This window comes from Balaenoptera acutorostrata, chromosome X (genome assembly GCF_949987535.1).
Source record: "Balaenoptera acutorostrata chromosome X, mBalAcu1.1, whole genome shotgun sequence".
In the NCBI taxonomy this organism is placed as follows: domain Eukaryota; kingdom Metazoa; phylum Chordata; class Mammalia; order Artiodactyla; family Balaenopteridae; genus Balaenoptera; species Balaenoptera acutorostrata.
Genome location: NC_080085.1, coordinates 120,035,449 through 120,053,094, shown reverse-complemented (window position 1 = coordinate 120,053,094; position 17,646 = coordinate 120,035,449). Strand labels below are relative to the sequence as shown.

General features: G+C 39.3%; 2 protein-coding genes across 5 annotated transcripts in view; one reads left to right on the top strand and one right to left on the bottom strand.

The window, feature by feature from the left end:
- The window catches only part of FGF13 (fibroblast growth factor 13), a 525,181-nt gene that overhangs the window by 362,932 nt on the left and 144,603 nt on the right, over positions 1 to 17,646 (top strand). The window lies entirely within an intron of this gene.
- Positions 9,918 to 17,646, bottom strand: part of LOC130706457 (60S ribosomal protein L17-like) — an 83,078-nt gene continuing 75,349 nt past the window's right edge. The window contains exon 3 of the mRNA XM_057538580.1: positions 9,918 to 10,471. Within this exon, the coding sequence (XP_057394563.1) occupies positions 9,918 to 10,471 (554 nt within the window). The remainder of the gene's footprint in view (positions 10,472 to 17,646) is intronic.

The window sequence follows — 17,646 nt, the reverse complement described above, 5'->3', positions numbered from 1 at the left end:
CCTGCAGCCCCATCTGGGTGATTAAGGGCTAATTCAAATATCAATTAATCGTTCCTCATTTAATTTCTTTTAAAACATTTTCACAGTGCAGGTAATGAGGAAAAATCTTCTGCTTTGAAAAGTCAAGCAGGATCCACCACTTTAAAGAAATTAGTCTCAAACTCTTGCAAATTGGAAGCTAGTAAGTGAGCAGATATTGGCAGTTTGGTTCAGGAGCTTAAGATTTCCCTGTCTCACTAAAGAAAGATTGAATCATTGGTTAACCATGAAGGTTTTCCAAGGAAAAAGAGGAAAGTCCCAATGATTTTTTTTTTGTTTATTTCTTATAAAACTATTACATTTCCTCTCTTTGACCTGGTGCTAGTAGAATTGGTAAAGTGTTGCAACTTGAAAACTAGCAGTTGATTATGGAATCTTAGTGTTAACAGGGACCATTTCTATAACATTAAGGCTCAGAGAGGTTATGTGGCTTGCCCAGAGTCACACAGCTACTTAGTGGCAGATCTAGCTGGACCAGAAGACAGAAGGCCAAGGTTTTCATTACCTTTCCTTTCCTCAGTGCTGCCCTCTGGCCACGGTAGTGAATGATGGTTGCATTTCACTGGGTGGCGAGAAAGGACAGTAGGAGGTGAGGTAAAGAGATGGATAGAGGAATTCTAACAAACTCTTGGAGACAGGAAGTTCTCTGGCTCACTGTAACACCTTGGAGAAACCAGCCCACTTGAAGCAGGGGCTTCAAATTAGAGAAACATGGAAATCAGTCCCCCCGGAAAAACCCTGGAGATGCCAGACTAATTGACCCAGGCTTGGTAAAGAACTGCCAAGGGCTTTTAATTTCCTACAAATAAAACAATCTTCTCCTCCTCCAGTGCAGATATGGAGTGGGTGTTTATATGTTGGTTCCCTTGCCCTCTCCCCCAGTTTGTTTTCTGGAAAGTGGAGGGTGAAATCCCTCCCTGGCTTTTTCCACAGGACTGGTTGGGAAAATAGGGAGGAAAAGGAGTTTAGATTTTATTCTAAGTCTCTTGGGTAGTCCCTGGAAGATTTTAAGTAAGGAAATGAATGATACGATTTTTTTAACCATGTTTTAAAATTGAACTATAGTTAATTTACAATGTTGTGTTAGTTTAGGTCTACAGCCAAGTGATTCAGTTTTTTATATATATATATATATATATCTATATATGTATATTCTTTTTCAGATTCCTTTCCATTATAGGTTATTACAAGATATTGAACATAGTTCCCTGTGCTATACAGTAGGTCCTTGTTGGTTATCTACTTTATAAATAGTAGTGTGTATATGTTAATCCCAAACTCCTAATTTCTCTCTCCCTCCCCACCCCACTATCCCCTTTGGTAACCATAAGTTTGTTTTCTATGTCTGTGAGTCTGTTCCTGTTTTGTAAAGAAGTCGATTTATATCACTTTTTTAGATTCCACATATAAGCGATATCATATATTTGTCTTTTTCTTTCTGACTTACTTCACTTTGTATGATCATCTCTAGGTCCGTCCATGTTGCTTCAAATGGCATTATTTCATTCTTTTTTATGGCTGAGTAATATTCCATTGTCTATATATATACCACATCTTCTTTATCCATTCATCTGTCGATGGACACTTAGGTTGTTTCCATGTCTTGGCTATTATAAATAGTGCTGCTATGAACATTGGGGTGCATGTATCTTTTCGAATTAGAGTTTTCTCCAGATATATGCCCAGGAGTGGGATTGCTGGATCACATGGTAGTTCTAGTTTTAGTTTTTTAAGGAACCTCCATACTGTTTTCCATAGCGGCTGCACCAATTTACATTCCCATCAACAGTGTAGGAAGGTTCCCATTTCCCCACACCCTCTCCAGCATTTATTGTTTGTAGACTTTTTAATGATGGCCATTCTGACCGGTGTGAGGTGATACCTCATTGTAGTTTTGATTTGCATTTCTCTAATAATTAGCAATGTTGAGCATCTTTTCATGCACTTGTTGACTGTGTGTATGTCTTCTTTGGAGAAATGCCTATTTAGGTCTTCTGCCCATTTTTTGATTAAGTTGTTTGTTTTTTAACAATATTAATTTGTATGAGCTGTTTTTATATTTTGGAAATTAATCCCTTGTTGGTTGCATCATTTGCATATTTTCTCCTAGACTGCAGATTGTCTTTTTGTTTTATTTATGGTTTCATTTGTTGTGCAAAAGCTTTTAAGTTTGATTATGCCCCATTTGTTTATTTTTATTTCCATTACTCTAGGAGATGGATCCAATAAAATATTGCTGCAATTTATGTCAAAGAGTGTTCTGCCTATGTTTTCCTCTAGGAGTTTTATAGTATCTGGTCTTACAGTTAGGTCTTTGATCCATTTTGAGTTTATTTTCGTATATGGTGTTAGAGAATGTTTGATTTCATTCTTCTACATGTAGCTGTCCACTTTTCCCAGCACCACTTATTGAAGAGACTGTCTTTTCTCCATTGTATATTCTTGCCCCCTTTGTCATAGATTAATTGACCATAACTATGTGGATTTAATCTCTGGGCTTTCTATCCTGTTCCATTGATCTACATGGCTGTTTTTGTGCCAGTACCATACTGTTTTGATGACTGTAACTTTGTAGTATAGTCTGAAGTCAGGGAGCATGATTCTTCCAGTTATGTTTCCGTTATTCTTTCTCAAGATTGTTTTGGTTTTTTGGGGTCTTTTGTGTTTCCATACAAATTTTTAAATTTTTTGTTTCATTTCTGTGAAAAATTCCATTGGTAATTTGATAGGGATTGCACTGGATCTGTAGATTGCCTTGGGTAGTACAGTCATTTTAACAATATTGACCCTTCCAATGCAAGGACACAATATATCTTTCCATCTGTTTGTATGTTCTTCAGTTCTTTCATCAGCATCTTATAGTTTTCAGAGTACAGGTCTTTTGCCTCTTTCGATAGGCTTATTCCTAGGTATATTTTTTAATGCGATAGTAAATTGGAGTGTTTCCTTAGTTTCTCTTTCTGATATTTCATTGTCAGTGTATAGAAATGCAACAGATTTCTGTATATTTATTTTGTACCAGCAACTTTACCAAATTCACTGGTGAGCTCTAGTAGTTTACTGGTAGTGTCTTTAGGATTTTCTATGCACAGGATCATGTCACCTCCAAACAGTGAAAGTTTTACTTATTTTCCAATTTATATTCTTTTATTTCTTTTTCTTCTCTGATTGCTGTGGCTAGGACTTCCAAAACTATGTTGAATAAAAGTGGCGAGAGTTGGCATCCTTGTCTTGTTCCTGATCCGAGAGGGAATGCTTTCAGCTTTTCACCTTTGAGTATGATGTTAGCTATGGGTTTATCATATATGGCCTTTATTATGTTGAGGTATATTCTCTCTGTGCCCACTTTCTGGAGAGTTTTTATTATAAATGGATGTTGAATTTTATCAAAAGTTTTTTTCTGCATCTATTGAGATGATCATATGGTTTTTATTCTTCAATTTGTTAATGTGTCTCACATTGTTTGATTTGTGGATACTGAAAAATCCTTGCATCCCTGGGATAAATCCCACTTGATCATGATGTATGATCCTTTTAATGTATCATTGTGTTCGGTTTGCTAGTATTTTGTTGAGGATTTTTGCATGTATGTTCATCAGTGATATTGGCCTGTAATTTTCTTTTTTTGTGATATTTTTGCCTCTTTTTGGTATCAGGGCAATCATGGCCTCATCGAACGAATTTGGAAGTGTTCCTTCCAAAAGGAACACATGTTGCAATTTTTTGGAATAGTTTCAGAAGGATAGCTGTTAACTCTTCTCTAAATGTTTGGTAGAATTTACCCGTGTAACCATCTGGTCCTGGACTTTTGTTTATTAGGAGTTTTAAAATTACTGTTTAAATTTCAGTGCTGGCAATTTGGTCTGTTCATATTTTCTGTTTCTTCCTGGTTCAGTCTTGAGAGATTGTACCTTTCTAAGAATGTATCCATTTCTTCTAGGTTGTCCATTTTATTGGCATATAGTTGCTCAGAGTAGTCTCATGATTCTTTGTATTTCTGTGGGGTTGCTTGTAACTTCTCCTTTTTCATTTCTGATTTTATTGCTTTGGGCCCTCTCCATTTTTTTTATAGATGAGTCTGGCTAAACGTTTATCAATGTTGTTTATCTTTTCAAAGAACCAGCTTTTAGTTTAATTGAAGTTTCCTATTGTTTTCCTCGTCTTTATTTCCTTTATTTTTGCTCCGATCTTTATGATTTCTTTCCTTCTACTAACTTTGGATTTTGTTTGTTCTTTTTTCTCTAGTTGCTTTAAGTGTAAGGTTAGGTTGTTTATTTGAGGTTTTTCTTGTTTCCTGAGGTAAGTTTGTATTGCTATAAACTTCTCTCTTAGAACTGCTTATGATGCATCCCATAGGTTTTGGATCGTCATGTTTTTGTTTTCATTTGTCTCTAGGTATTTTTTGATTTCTTCTTTGATTTCTTGAGTGATCCATTGGTTGTTTATTAGCATATTGTTTAGCCTCCACGTGTTTGTTTTTTGCAGTTTTTTCTTGTAGTTGATTTCTAGCCTCATAGCGTTGTGGTTGCAAAAGATGCTTGATATGATTTCAGTTTTCTTAAATTTACCAAGGCTCACTTTGTGACCCAGTATGTGATCTATCCTGGAGAATGGTCCATGTGCACATGAAAAGAATGTGTATTTTGCTGCTTTCCGATGGAATGCTCTATAAATATCAACTAAGTCCATCTGGTCGAATGTGTCATTTAATGCCTGTGTTTCCTTATTGATTTTCTGGCTGGATGATCTGACTATTGATGTAAGTGGGGTGATAAAGTCCCACACTATTAATGTGTTAAGTCTATTTCTCCTTTTATGGCTGTTAGCGTTTGCTTTATATATTGAGATGATTGTACATTGGGTGCATGTATATTTACAATTGTTATATCTTCTTCTTGAATTGATCCTTTGATCATTATGCAGTATCCTTCTTTGTCTCTTATCACAGTCTTCATTTTAAAGTCTATTTTGTCTGATATAAGTATTGCTACTCCGGCTTTCTTCTGATTTCCATTTGCATGGAGTACCTTTTTCCATCCCCTCACTTTCAGTCTGTATGTGTCCCTAGGTCTGAAATGGGTCTCTTGTAGACAGCATATATATGGGTCTTGTTTTTGTATCCATTTAGCCAGTCTGTGTCTTTTGGTTGGAGTATTCAATCCATTTACATTTAAGGTAATTATCACTATGTATGTTCCTATTACCATTTTCTTAATTGTTTTGGGTTTGTTATTGTAAGTCTTTTCCTTCTCTTCTGGCTCCTGCCTAGAGAAGTTCCTTTAGCATTTGTTGTAAAGCTGGTTTGGTGGTGCTGAATTCTCTTAGCTTTTGCTTGTCTGTTAGGCTTTTGATTTCTCCATCGAATCTGAATGAGATCCTTTCCGGGTAGAGTAATCTTGCTTGTAGGTTTTTGTCTTTCATCACTTTAACTATATCCTGCCACTCCCTTCTGGCCTACAGAGTTTCTGCTGAAAAGTCAGCTGAAAACCTTAGGGGGATTTCTTTCTATGTTATTTTTTGTTTTTCTCTTGCTGCTTTTAATATTTTTTTCTTTGAATTTAATTTTTGTTAGTTTGATTAATATGTGTCTTGCTGTGTTTTTCCTAGGGTTTATCCTGTATGGGACTCTCTGTGCTTCCTGGACGTGGGTGACTATTTCCTTTCCCATGTTAGGGAAGTTTTCAACTATAATCTCTTCAAATATTTTCTCAGACGCTTTCTGTTTCTCTTCTTCTTCTGGGACCCCTATAATTCGAATATTGGTGCCTTTAGTGTTGTCCCAGAGGTCTCTGCGATTGTCCTCAATTCTTTTTGTTCTTTGTTTTCTTTATTCTGCTCCTCAGCAGTTATTTCCACCATTTTGTCTTCCAGCTCACTTATTCGTTCTTCTGCCTCAGTCATTCTGTTATTGATTCCTTCTAGTGTATTTTTCATTTCATTTATTGCGTTGTTCATCTCTGTTTGTTTGTTCTTTAGTTCTTCTAGATCTTTGTTAAACATTTCTTGTATTTTCTCAATTCGTGCCTCCATTCTATTTCCGAGATTCTGGATCATCTTCACTATCAGTATTCTGAATTCTTTTTCAGATAGATTGCCTATTTCTTCTTCATTTATTTGGTCTTGTAGGTTTTTACCTGCTCCTTCATCTGTGACATATTTTTTTGCTGTCTCATTTTTTTTTTTTTTTATGAGTGGGATTGTGTTCCTGTCTTACTGGTTATTTGGCCTGAGGCTTCCAACACTGGAGTTTGTAGGCTGTTGGGTAGAGCTGGGTCTTGGTGCTGAAATGAGGACCTCCATGAGACCTCACTATGATGAATATTCCCTGGGGTCTGATATTCTCTGTTAATTCAGTGTTTCAGACTTGGAGCTCCCAATGCAGGAGCTTTGGCCCGACCCCCGGCTGGGAATCCACGGAGATATTCCCGAGAGTGGCCAGAGTCTGGAGTGCTCCAGGCGCACACACCCCAAGCCAGTGCCCCTCACTTGACTGTGATAGTTTTAAGGTGCCTATTAGACATCCAAATGGCGATGTCAAGTAGGCAGTTGGATATGAGCGGAAATGTAAACCTGGGAGTCATCAGTACATAGACAGTATTTAAAGCTATAGGACTGAATGAGGTCACTTAGGATGAGAAGAAAAGGAGGCTGCAAAACAGATTGGGAGAGAGGCCAGTGTGATAGAAATAGAACCAGGAGAGTGCAGCGTTCTGGAAGCCAAGGGAAGAACAGGTTTTAAAATGGATGGAATAGTCAGATGTGCCAAGTCCTGCTGGGAATCAAGTAAATTAAGAGCAGAGAAGAGACCACTGACTTCGATGACATGAAGGTCATTGACAACTTTTGCAAAAACAGTGTCTGTAGAGTGAGTGGTGAGGAGAGAAACTGAAATTAGAGTTGAGGAAAAAATGAGAGATGTAGGGGCTTCCCTGGTGGCACAGTGGTTGGGAGTCTGCCTGCCAATGCAGGGGACACGGGTTCGAGCCATGGTCCTGGGGGATCCCACATGCCACGGAGCAACTGGGCCCGTGCACCACAACTACTGAGTCTGCACTCTAGAACCCGCGAGTTGCAACTGCTGAGCCCGCATGCCACAACTACTGAAGCCCATGCGCCTAGAGCCTGTGCTCCGCAACAAGAGAAGCCACCGCAATGAGAAGCCCACGCATCACAGCATAGTGGCCCCCGCTCACCGCAACTAGGGAAAGCCCACATGCAGCAACGAAGACCCAACACAGCCGTAAATAAATAAATAAATTTTAAGAAAATGAGAGATGTAAAGTCAAAATGGTGACTATAGACTACTTACACAAGAGATTTTGTTGTGAAGTGGATCAGAAATGAGTTGGCAGGTGGAATGGAGATTTAGGGTAAAAGGAATTTTTTGTAAAAATGGGCAATACCTAAGGCAAGCCCATTTGCTGCTGAAGATGATCAGAGGGAGAGGGAGAAATTTGAGATGCAAGAAAGAGAGGGAATAATGAGAGGAAGGGGACCCCTTAGAAGGCTAGAGGGGATGTGATGAACACTGAGCACAAGTGGAGGAGATAGCCACAGAGAGAAGCAGGGACATTTCACTATAGGGCTGCTCCTTTGTCAATTGAGTGGGGCAAAAACATCATCTGTGAGCGAAAGGTTAGATGTTGGATTTGTTTGTAGGTTTGAGAAGGGAGAGAAAGCTGTGAAATTGTTGTTTCGGACGGTAGGAATATGAACATGAAAGCAAGTGGTGTGATGTTCAGGCAACATAGAGGGCTCATTTGAAATTTAAAATCAGGGTTTTAAATTTTAAAATGAAACCTGCCAACACTACTGTGTGTTTTTGCAAACAATATTCAGCTGTTAAAATAGAGGGATGTAGTAGGCAGAGAGGAGAGTTGACTGAAGTTGGGACTTTGCAAGACAGATGTGATAGAGGGAGAGAAATTAGTGAGCTAAGCTTGTTTACAAGAGAGTGAATACAGTGATGGATTGTTGAGTCAAAGGTTTGGATAGAGTGAATTGAAGACATAGGGTAGATGATTAACTGTGAGAAGGTGGTGAGTACCTTGCAGGTCTTGATGAAGTTAATTACTGAATGATCTGGAAGGAAGAGAAATAGGCAGATAGAGAAAGAGGAGCCCAAAAGGGAGATTGAGGAGTGACCTGTGAAGACGGAGAGGGAAAGAATGTCTCTAGAAGGAAGGAGCAGTCAGCAGGGTGAGACATCAAGTAAGATAGGGATAGAATGACAAGAAGATCGTTGTTGACCTTGACAAGAGCCATTTCAGTGGAATGATAGGATCCATTGTGGTGGACTGAGAATTGACTGGGGATGAGGAAGTTGAGACAGAGAAATCAGAAGCTGGTTGTGCAGGGAAACTAAAAAAAATAGGTGGTTGCTAGAGAGGAATATGGAGCCTTAAGTGACTGAGCAACACTTGATTTTTTTTTAATGGAAATTATTATTGGTATAATTGTAGATTCACATGCAGTTGCAAGAAATAAACAGAGATTTTTTTTGCATGACCTGCCCTGCTTCCTCCAACGATCACATCCTGCATTAACACAGTACAATATACCACCCAGGACATTGACACTGATATAAAATGCCAATTCTACCCAGATTTCCCCAGCACCACCTGCACTTGCGTGTGTGTATACATATTAAATTCTATACAATTTTATCAATTGTGCGAGTTGTATGTGCATCAACATTCCTAGGACTACACATGGTTCCAACACCAGATGGATCCCTCATGTTGCTCTTTTATAACCACATACGTCACCCTCCTGCATCCCTCTCACCATCCCTCCCCCATCCCTAACTGCTTGCAACCACTAATCTCTTTTCCATTTCTATAATTTTGTCATTTCTTGAATGCTGTATATGTGAAATCACACAGTATGTAAACTTTGGGAATTGGCTTTTCTCATTCAGCATAATTCCCTGAGATTCACCCAGATATTGTGCATATCAATAATTTTTTTCCTTTTTATTCCTGAGTTCCATGATATAGATATACCATACTTAGCATAACCACTCACCCATTAAAGAACATCTGAGCTGTTACCTACTGGTTTTTCGATCTTACACATAAAGCTGCTATAAACATATTTGTACAGATTTTTGTGTGAATATGGGTTTTCATTTCTCTGCGAGAAATACTTAGGAGTGCAATTACTGGGTCATTTGATAGTTAAACAGTTGCATGTTTAATTTTTTAAGGGACTGCCAAATCATTTTCCAGAGTGGCTGCACCATTTTACATTCTTAAGAGCAATAGATTAGTGATCCAGTTATTGGCATCATCACCAGAATTTTCTCTTGTTATTTTTTAGTTTAGCCATTCTGCTAAGTGTACAGTGGTATCTTATTGTGCTTTTTTCTCAAATTAATTAATTAATTAATTAATTTTTTTTTGGCTGTGTTGGGTCTTCGTTTCTGTGCGAGGGCTTTCTCTAGTTGTGGCAAGCGGGGGCCACTCTTCATCACAGTGCATGGGCCTCTCACTATCGCAGCCTCTCTTGTTGCGGAGCACAGGCTCTAGACGTGCAGGCTCAGTAGTTGTGGCTCATGGGCCTAGTTGCTCCGTGGCATGTGGGATCTTCCCAGACCAGGGCTCGAACCCATGTCCCCTGCATTGGCAGGCAGATTCTCAACCACTGCGCCACCAGGGAAGCCCTCTTATTGTGCTTTTAGTTTGCGTTTCCCTGATAGCTAATGATTTTGAATGGTTTTTTATGTGCTTATTGGCCCTCTATATATCCACTTTGGTGAAATATCTGTTTATGACTTTTGTCGATTTTGTTTTTCAGTTGGATTTTTTGATTTCTACTCTTGAGCTTTTTGCTATTTTTGTTTTTTTACTTTTATTTGCATTTATTTTTTGCAGCATTTATTCCCGGACCATAAGTTTTTGTTTCTTCAGTTTCTTCTGGGATATCTTTTTCTTCTGGGCAGCCTCCTCTTGTGGTTTAGGAACAATCTGTTCTTTTTCAGTAAGGATCATCTCAGTGTGGCAGGGAGAGCTCATGTATGGGTTGATCCGACCATGAGCTCTGTAAGTCCTGCGCCTCATCTTGGGGGCTTTGTTCACCTGGATGTGCTCAATGACCAGAGAATCTACATCTAAGCCCTTAAGTTCAGCGTTACTCTCTGTATTTTTGAGCATGTGCAGTAAAAATTCAGCACTCTTTTTGGGCCACCAGCCCTGCTTTGAGCCCCACTGTTTGGCCTGGGCACACCTACCAACTCCACCATCGTAACGACGGAATGGCACACATTGCTTCTTTAAAGTGACATCCTTCAGATACTTGGTGGCTTTTCGGATATGCGTACCCTTAACGGCCTGGGCAGTTTCACGAGTGTTCTTAAAGTGAACACGAAGATTTGAACCTCTTGACTTGCATGATTTTGTGGGGTTTTCTGGGTCAAGTGAATAGCGAACCACTTTTAGAGGTCACCTCAGGCCGCTTACCGGAAAAGCTACTCTTGAGCTTTGACAGTTCTCTATATATTCTAGATACTCTACATAGTTTTAGTCAGATATGTGGTTTGCAAATATTTTCTCCCAGACTGTAGCTCGTGTTTTCATTCTCTTTGCATGGCCTTTCTCAGAGAGAAGAATTTTCTTGAAAAAATTTTCTTGAATTTCAGTTGAAAGATTGTGATACTCCCTGTTCTTCATGGTTTCAGATGAGAAATCTGCAGTCATTCAAATTGGTATTCTCTCTGGGTAATATGTTGTTTCTGTTTGGCTGCTTTCAAGATTTCTTTTTTGTCTTTATTCATCAGAAGTTTAATTATAATGTGTCTTGGCATGCATTTCTTTGTGTTTATACTATTTGGAGTTTGCTCAGCATCTTGAATCTATAGGTCTGCATCTTTCACCAAACTTGGGAAGTTTTTAGCCCTTATGTTTTTACATTTTTTCAGTTCCATTTTCTTCCTCTCCTTGGAGTCCTATGATACGAATATTGGATCTTCTGTTGTTGTTCCACAGATCTCTGAGGTTCTGTTCATTTTTATTTTACAGTCTGTTTAATTGCTGTTATTCATATTTTGTGAATTCTATTGATCCATTCTCAAGTTCACTGATTCTATCCTCTGTCATCAATCTACTATTGATTTCATCCAGTGATTTTTAAATTTATATTATTGTATTTTTCATTTTTATAATTTCCATTTTGTTCTTTTTTATAATTTATATTTCTTTTCTGAGATTCTATATTTTTTCATTTGTTTCATGAGAATTTCTAATTGTTGTTTAAGCATTTTTATGATGGCTGCTTTAAAATCCTTGTCAGATAGTTCCAACATCAAAGTCATCTCAGTGTTGACATTAGTTGATTATATTTTTTTAAAATTCACGTTGTGATTTTCCTGGTTCTTGGCATGACAGGTGATTTTTTTATTGTGTCATGGATGTTTTGTTAAATATGTTAGCCAAACAGAGAAGGTGCAGAGTCAGGTAAGTTTATAGGTTTCATAGCAGAAATTTGAGGGCATTCTTACCCAATGGACCTAATACTTTTTCTCTGAAACAGAGATGCAGCATAAAAGCCCAGACACTGAGTTTGACATTCTTGGCTATGAACCCCAGCTGTTAGACCTTTGGCAAGTCAAGTAATACCTCTATGCCTCAGTTTCCCATAGAAGGGAAATAACAATAGCGTATATTCTCATATGAATATTATGATGATTAATTGAAATGAAATCATATTTGTGAAATGCTTAGAATCAGGTATTACATAAGTGTTTGTACATAAAACTTTCTCATAGGGTTCTTGTATTAAATGAAATAAGTTTGCTAAGCACTTTGCTTATCAAACTGCTCAGTATTCAGCATTCAAAAAATAGACAATCATTTTCCTACTTATTCTTTTCAGCCTTAGGCTGTTTTCTTGAATTAAAATCATTGGTCAAAATATGCCAAACTCAGCTGAATCCTGTGCCTTTGGTAGAGAGGGTCGAGGTGAGAGTGGGCATAGGCATCTGGAACCAGTGTGGGTAGGAATAGTGGGGATGGAGCAACTGAGTATGAGGAATTTCAAAACGCCTACCTCAGTGCACTTTCTGCTGCAGTGCTCTTTGCCTGCAGTGTTCTATGCAACTTTCTGCCTTTCTTTTCCATAAAAGCCTGTGTGCTCTCACGGTCAGGACCAGCAATAAGAGAAGGTTCCAACCTCTTCACATCACAACATGCCCTCCATGTTGCAACATATACCCTCTCCCAAAGTAACATTTGAGTGTCCCTGAGAAAACCATCGTTTTGAAGTGTCTGAAATATGTTCATATGAGCAGTCAGCTACATCAATCGTGAAAAAATCCCTCTTAGTTCTATTTGTTTTGCAACAGTGGAAAAATCATACGACCTTTCATCATGGTAGTAAAGGAATACAAAGAAGAATTAGGAGTGCCATCTCGTGGAGCGAGCTGCTATTACCACTTAGGAGTTACAAAAAGCCACCAGTGGGAGCTGAGTGTGTGTTTTTTTTAATATCCTCAAGGCCCAGCCTGGAAGAAATGCTTGAAAATTACTTGCTGAATAAATGAATGAATGAGAGAAGGGGAAGGGATGAAGTGGAGACTTGCTTTGGAAAGTTATTGGTAAGATGGATGTCACCTTGATAAAACGTCTAATGCCCTGGCCATTGTTGGTTTGGAGACCTTTAAAAATGGTGTTGTAGGGTACCCTGAGGTATTATTATGTACCTGCAGTAGAGGAAAATGAGGCATAAAATGTTTGCATAAGTAAATCAAGGGCTACCAACTTTTCCATGTTCTGGTCTTGGCAGTGGTAGATGAGTAAACTACCTGATGGTGTTAGTCTCTTCCTGTAAGTATCAGTGTGCTACGAATTAATAAAGCATTGAAAGAACATGAAGAATAGGTTTGCTTCCGAGCTGGTAGGTGCTGTCTGTGTCCTAGAAGGTTGAACTAAATGAAATTGACAATGAACTATTTTGACTTGTAACAATGTTTATTTCATACGGGATTGGCCTAATATTTCAAATTAGTTCATGTAACAAATTTATTCTGGACATACAATAGGTCTAGATGCTGTGCGAGGCCCTGAGCATACAGAGACAAATAAGACAGGGGTCTTGACTTCAAGTGTCTCACCATTAAGTGGGGGAAGTGGACACTTCTTAGATAACATGCCTTGTATTCTAGTCATTTCTGTTAAGTGCCAACTGTGTGAGGTTAAGCCAAACTCTGTGGAGGTGCTACGGGAGCTCTAGGAAGGCATAACAATTTGGCGTGGCGGATAAGAGCACGGCCTCTGGCTCCAACTTGTCTGTGTTTGAATCTTAATTTTGCTACTTACCAGTTGGATGACTTTGGACAAAGTACTAAACTTCTCTATACCTCAGTTTCCTCATCTATAAATTGGGAGAATACAGTGCCCCCTTCATATGAATGAAGTCAGGATTAAATGAGCTAATATGTACAAAGCCCTTGACTAGCTTCTGGTAAGTGCTGTATAAGTTTTAGCTCTCAGCAGCATCGTCATCATCAGGATCATCATCATCATCTCTATTGCTACAGAGGAAGCATTTGAGGTGTGTTTTGTAGGGTGAGCTGAACTTCACTATTAGTTCTTTCACTTTTTAAGTTTAAAAATAAGTTACTGGGACTTCCCTGGTGGTGCAGTGGTTAAGAATCCGCCTGCCAATGCAGGCGACACGGATTCGAGCCCTGGTCCGGGAAGATCCCACATGCCATGGAGCAAGTAAGCCCGTGCGCCACAGCTACGGAACCTGCACTCTAGAGCCTGCGAGCCACAACTACTGAGCCCACGAACCACAACAACTGAAGCCCACACACCTAGAGCCCATGCCTTCACAACAAGAGAAGCCACTGCAATGAGAAGCCCACGCACCGCAACGAAGAGTAGCCCCCGCTCGCTGCAGCTAGAGAAAGCCTGCGTGCAGCAACGAAGACCCAACACAGCCAAAGAATGAATGAATGAATAAAATAAATAAATAAATAAATTTAAAAAGTTACTTATTGTGGTCCTACTTTTACTAGTTCCTATGAGGAATGGGTAGAAACCATTATCTCCTCCCTTCTAGTAGATCATCATCTCCTTCAAGTCTGGTCCTGAGATAGGAGCTAGAGCAAAGGAGTGGCACAACGAAAGGACAGAGGACAGTAGTACTGGTGTCACTGGACTGTATGTTACATGGGGCTTGTGTTGAGTATGGAAGATTATTTGAATCTATCCATGTACACACTTGTAAAGGTAAAACCCCTTCTGGGTTGGCGTTAACAAAATCAACTGAAAAAACTAGAAAGAATCTTAACAAAATAAAGGCATGGGTGTGTCCTACTGCTGGCATATAGTACCTTAAATGTGTTCTGCAGACGCTTCATGGATGCTGAATGATCTGTGTTCTCAAGTTGTGAAATCACCCCTCCATGAAATACAGTTTGTATTAAATTGCTTAATCCTAAATTATTTTTTGTACCTTAGCAAAAGTATTGACGGCTAAGAAGGAAGATTATAAACATAAACTGTTAAGGAATATGGACAGTCCAAATTTTACTTTGGTTGTAATGCCTTAGCCACTTAACATATTGTAGCATGGCTTTATGAAAAGTGGATAATGTTCATCATTTGATTGTTCAGTATTTCAAAGTTCTTAAGCTAATGGGCAATTGTTACTGATGTTTAATGTTTCTTAAAATGTACAAGTGGGAACAGTGACATGTTTGCTCCCCTCCCCCATCACCGCCCACTTGGTCCCGGAGACTTGGGAAGCCCATCTGCCTTACTCATCAGTAAGTCCAGCTTTGCTCCTCTGTCATCTAGGGGCCCAGTGAGATCAGGATTTCTCTGGAAGGCCCGCATGTGACCTCATTGGAAGGAACAGCACTGTGCATCGGGACCAATTCCCGGGCACAGTACAGACTGTGGGCAGCACAGGCCATAAGGGTGGACTAACTAATTTCATGGTTCTATTTGTATTAACTTGCTTCCTAGAATCCTGATCCCTCTTTAAATTTTACGTGGTTACTATCATTTGCCTTTACTGAGTATCAACTGATCACCTCTTTCGCTTTTCAGTGAGGCCCTTTTTCTGGACTAAATATAGACCAGCCATCACCTTGAACTCACAATGACGCAGCAGTTAGCTCAGTGGGGAAATAGTCTTCTCTGCTTCTGTGGTTTGAGCCCACTATATATACGTTCATAACTAGCTTTGCCAGCAAGATTCAATGAATGACACTTTGTCTAGATTCCTGTTAGGAACGAATAGTATGAGAGGTAACACCAGTCTAACACAAGATCTATAATATGTGTAGTTAGAGTACTTTATGGATTTTAAAAGCTACCAAAGCTAATGACCTGTTAAATAGATCACAGAGGTAAAAGAAAGAGTGGCCAAAACCATAGTAGATCAATTTGTGTTACAACTTGAGATTCTAATTTACCATCCGGCTAACAGAACATGCTTTTGAATAGAAAAGGAGACCCAACCTCTAGCCATCTTTACATCTTTGCAACTCACTCACAAAACTAGCAAAGTTTGCTCAATGCCAGTGCTAAACATGGTTGAAAACAGCACGGAGTTAAAGGACTGACACACAAAATACATAATAATTGAAAATAAACAGTATCAAAATTCTGTCTGGGGGGACTTTTCTGGCGGTCCAGTGGTTAAGACTCCGCACTTCCACTGCAGGGGGCACAGGTTCAATCCCTGGTTGGGGAACTAAGATCCCGAAAAAAAAAAATTCTGTCTGGGTAAAACCTTTGCTGTCGTTGGGGGGTGCTATAATTTGAGAGTACAAATTCAGCAGTGATGAGATGTAAGGTATCGAGCTCCCTATGCTCGCCCTTCACCTAACCAGTTATTCCTGTGTTGTAGTCCTTCCTGTTGTATTCTGGAAGAAGGGAAGCTCATAGAAGATTGCTCCAGATTTAGAAATAATACCAACAATAGAGATGATAATAATATTAGCAGCTCCAATTTCTGGAACCTTTTCTCTGGTTGGGTGCTTAAAATGTGTTACCAGGTTTAGTTCTTGCTAAAGCCCTGAGACATAGGTACTTTTATTCTCCTCATTGTAATATTCAAAAAACTTCCTTTTAAAGAAATCATCAATTTATGTTTTCTCTGAAAGCACAGAGAACAAAACCTAACCAATCAAAAGCAAAAATGAAGGCTCTTTCTACTTTTCACTTTAAATGGATCTGTTATCACGGCCTCCGCAGAATTTAGCAACCCAACCTTGATGTTCTAAATCCTTCCAAACTGAGTTTGCTCCCTTCCTTTCAGAGAGAAAAGCTTCTTTCTCTTCCAGAATCATGACAGTCTCCTTTCTCCTTGTCTACTCCATCCTGAATGTCAGGGAAAGAAGAGAGGGTGTTCCCATGTTTATCCACTGATTACTGCCCTCAAATGGCCTATAATTATTTCTGGAGGTACAGTACCATGAAAATTTGACTATCCTATAGATGTTGATACACAAAAGCATCACATATAGGGTTGCCAGTTTTAGCAAATAAAAATAGAGGATGCCTAGTGAAATATGAATTTCAGATAAAGAACAACAAAATTTTTTAGTATAAGTATGTCCCAAATATTGCATGGGCCATACTTATACTAAAAAAATTCATTGTTATCTGAATTTCAAATTTCACTGGGCATCCTATATTTTATCTGGCAATCCTCAATGTTATTTATAATTTCCAAGTTATATAAATGAAATACAGCAGTAAGGCCAATTTTAACTTGTTTCATTATAGTGGGATTCCTACAGAATGATCTGCACTTCCTTAGAGGCAAATGAGCAGCAGAATGTCCGATTTGGTTAATGGGCCATCAGCTGAGTGCAACCAAGTTAATAATAATTTAATTATATTAAATAATATATAATAATTATTAATAATTATATCTTGCTTAAATAATAATTAATAATCACTTAAGAGAAAGGAAACATGCTAATTATACGTAGGATTGCGTCAAAGGTCTCCTTAGTTTACTTATTTTAGTTAGTTTACTTATATAGTGTTTCAAGTCTGAAAGGGCTGTGCAGGACAATCACTCTAATGTTCCCCCCAAGATCCCCTACCCCGGCCCGGAACCCCATTCTTCCATTTCAGGGTTGCTGGCGAAAAGGTGGCAGGCCGATGGGGTCGGTTGGGGCTGATGTCCAACCCTTGCCAAATCACACCCTCCCAGGCCGAGCCTGCTAAGAGCCGGTGCCTTTGGAAACTCATTTGCATAACACTAGACTGTTGGCCCCGATTCGCACAGACATTTAACACTTGTTTGCAGAGTCAGTACTGAGAGCCAAACACAAGTTAAGTTCCGGGAATACAGAGATGGATGGCACATGGTCACTTCCTTCTAGGAATGCAGAGTCTGGTTGAGGATGGACAAGTAAAACGATCATTACGAATGTGCCACGGTACCGGGTGTGCCCTGTGCACGACGAGGGTGCAGAGGAGGGGCGCGCTCTTTCAGCCTGGCGGCGGGAACTAAGAGGCCTGCTCAGAGAATTTGCAGCTTGAGCAGAATCCAGATGGAAGAATGGGGTTAGTGAGGTGGGAGTGGGTTGAGGGGAGAAAAGGCATTCCAGCGGGGAGGAGGGCAAAGCGGATGCACAGA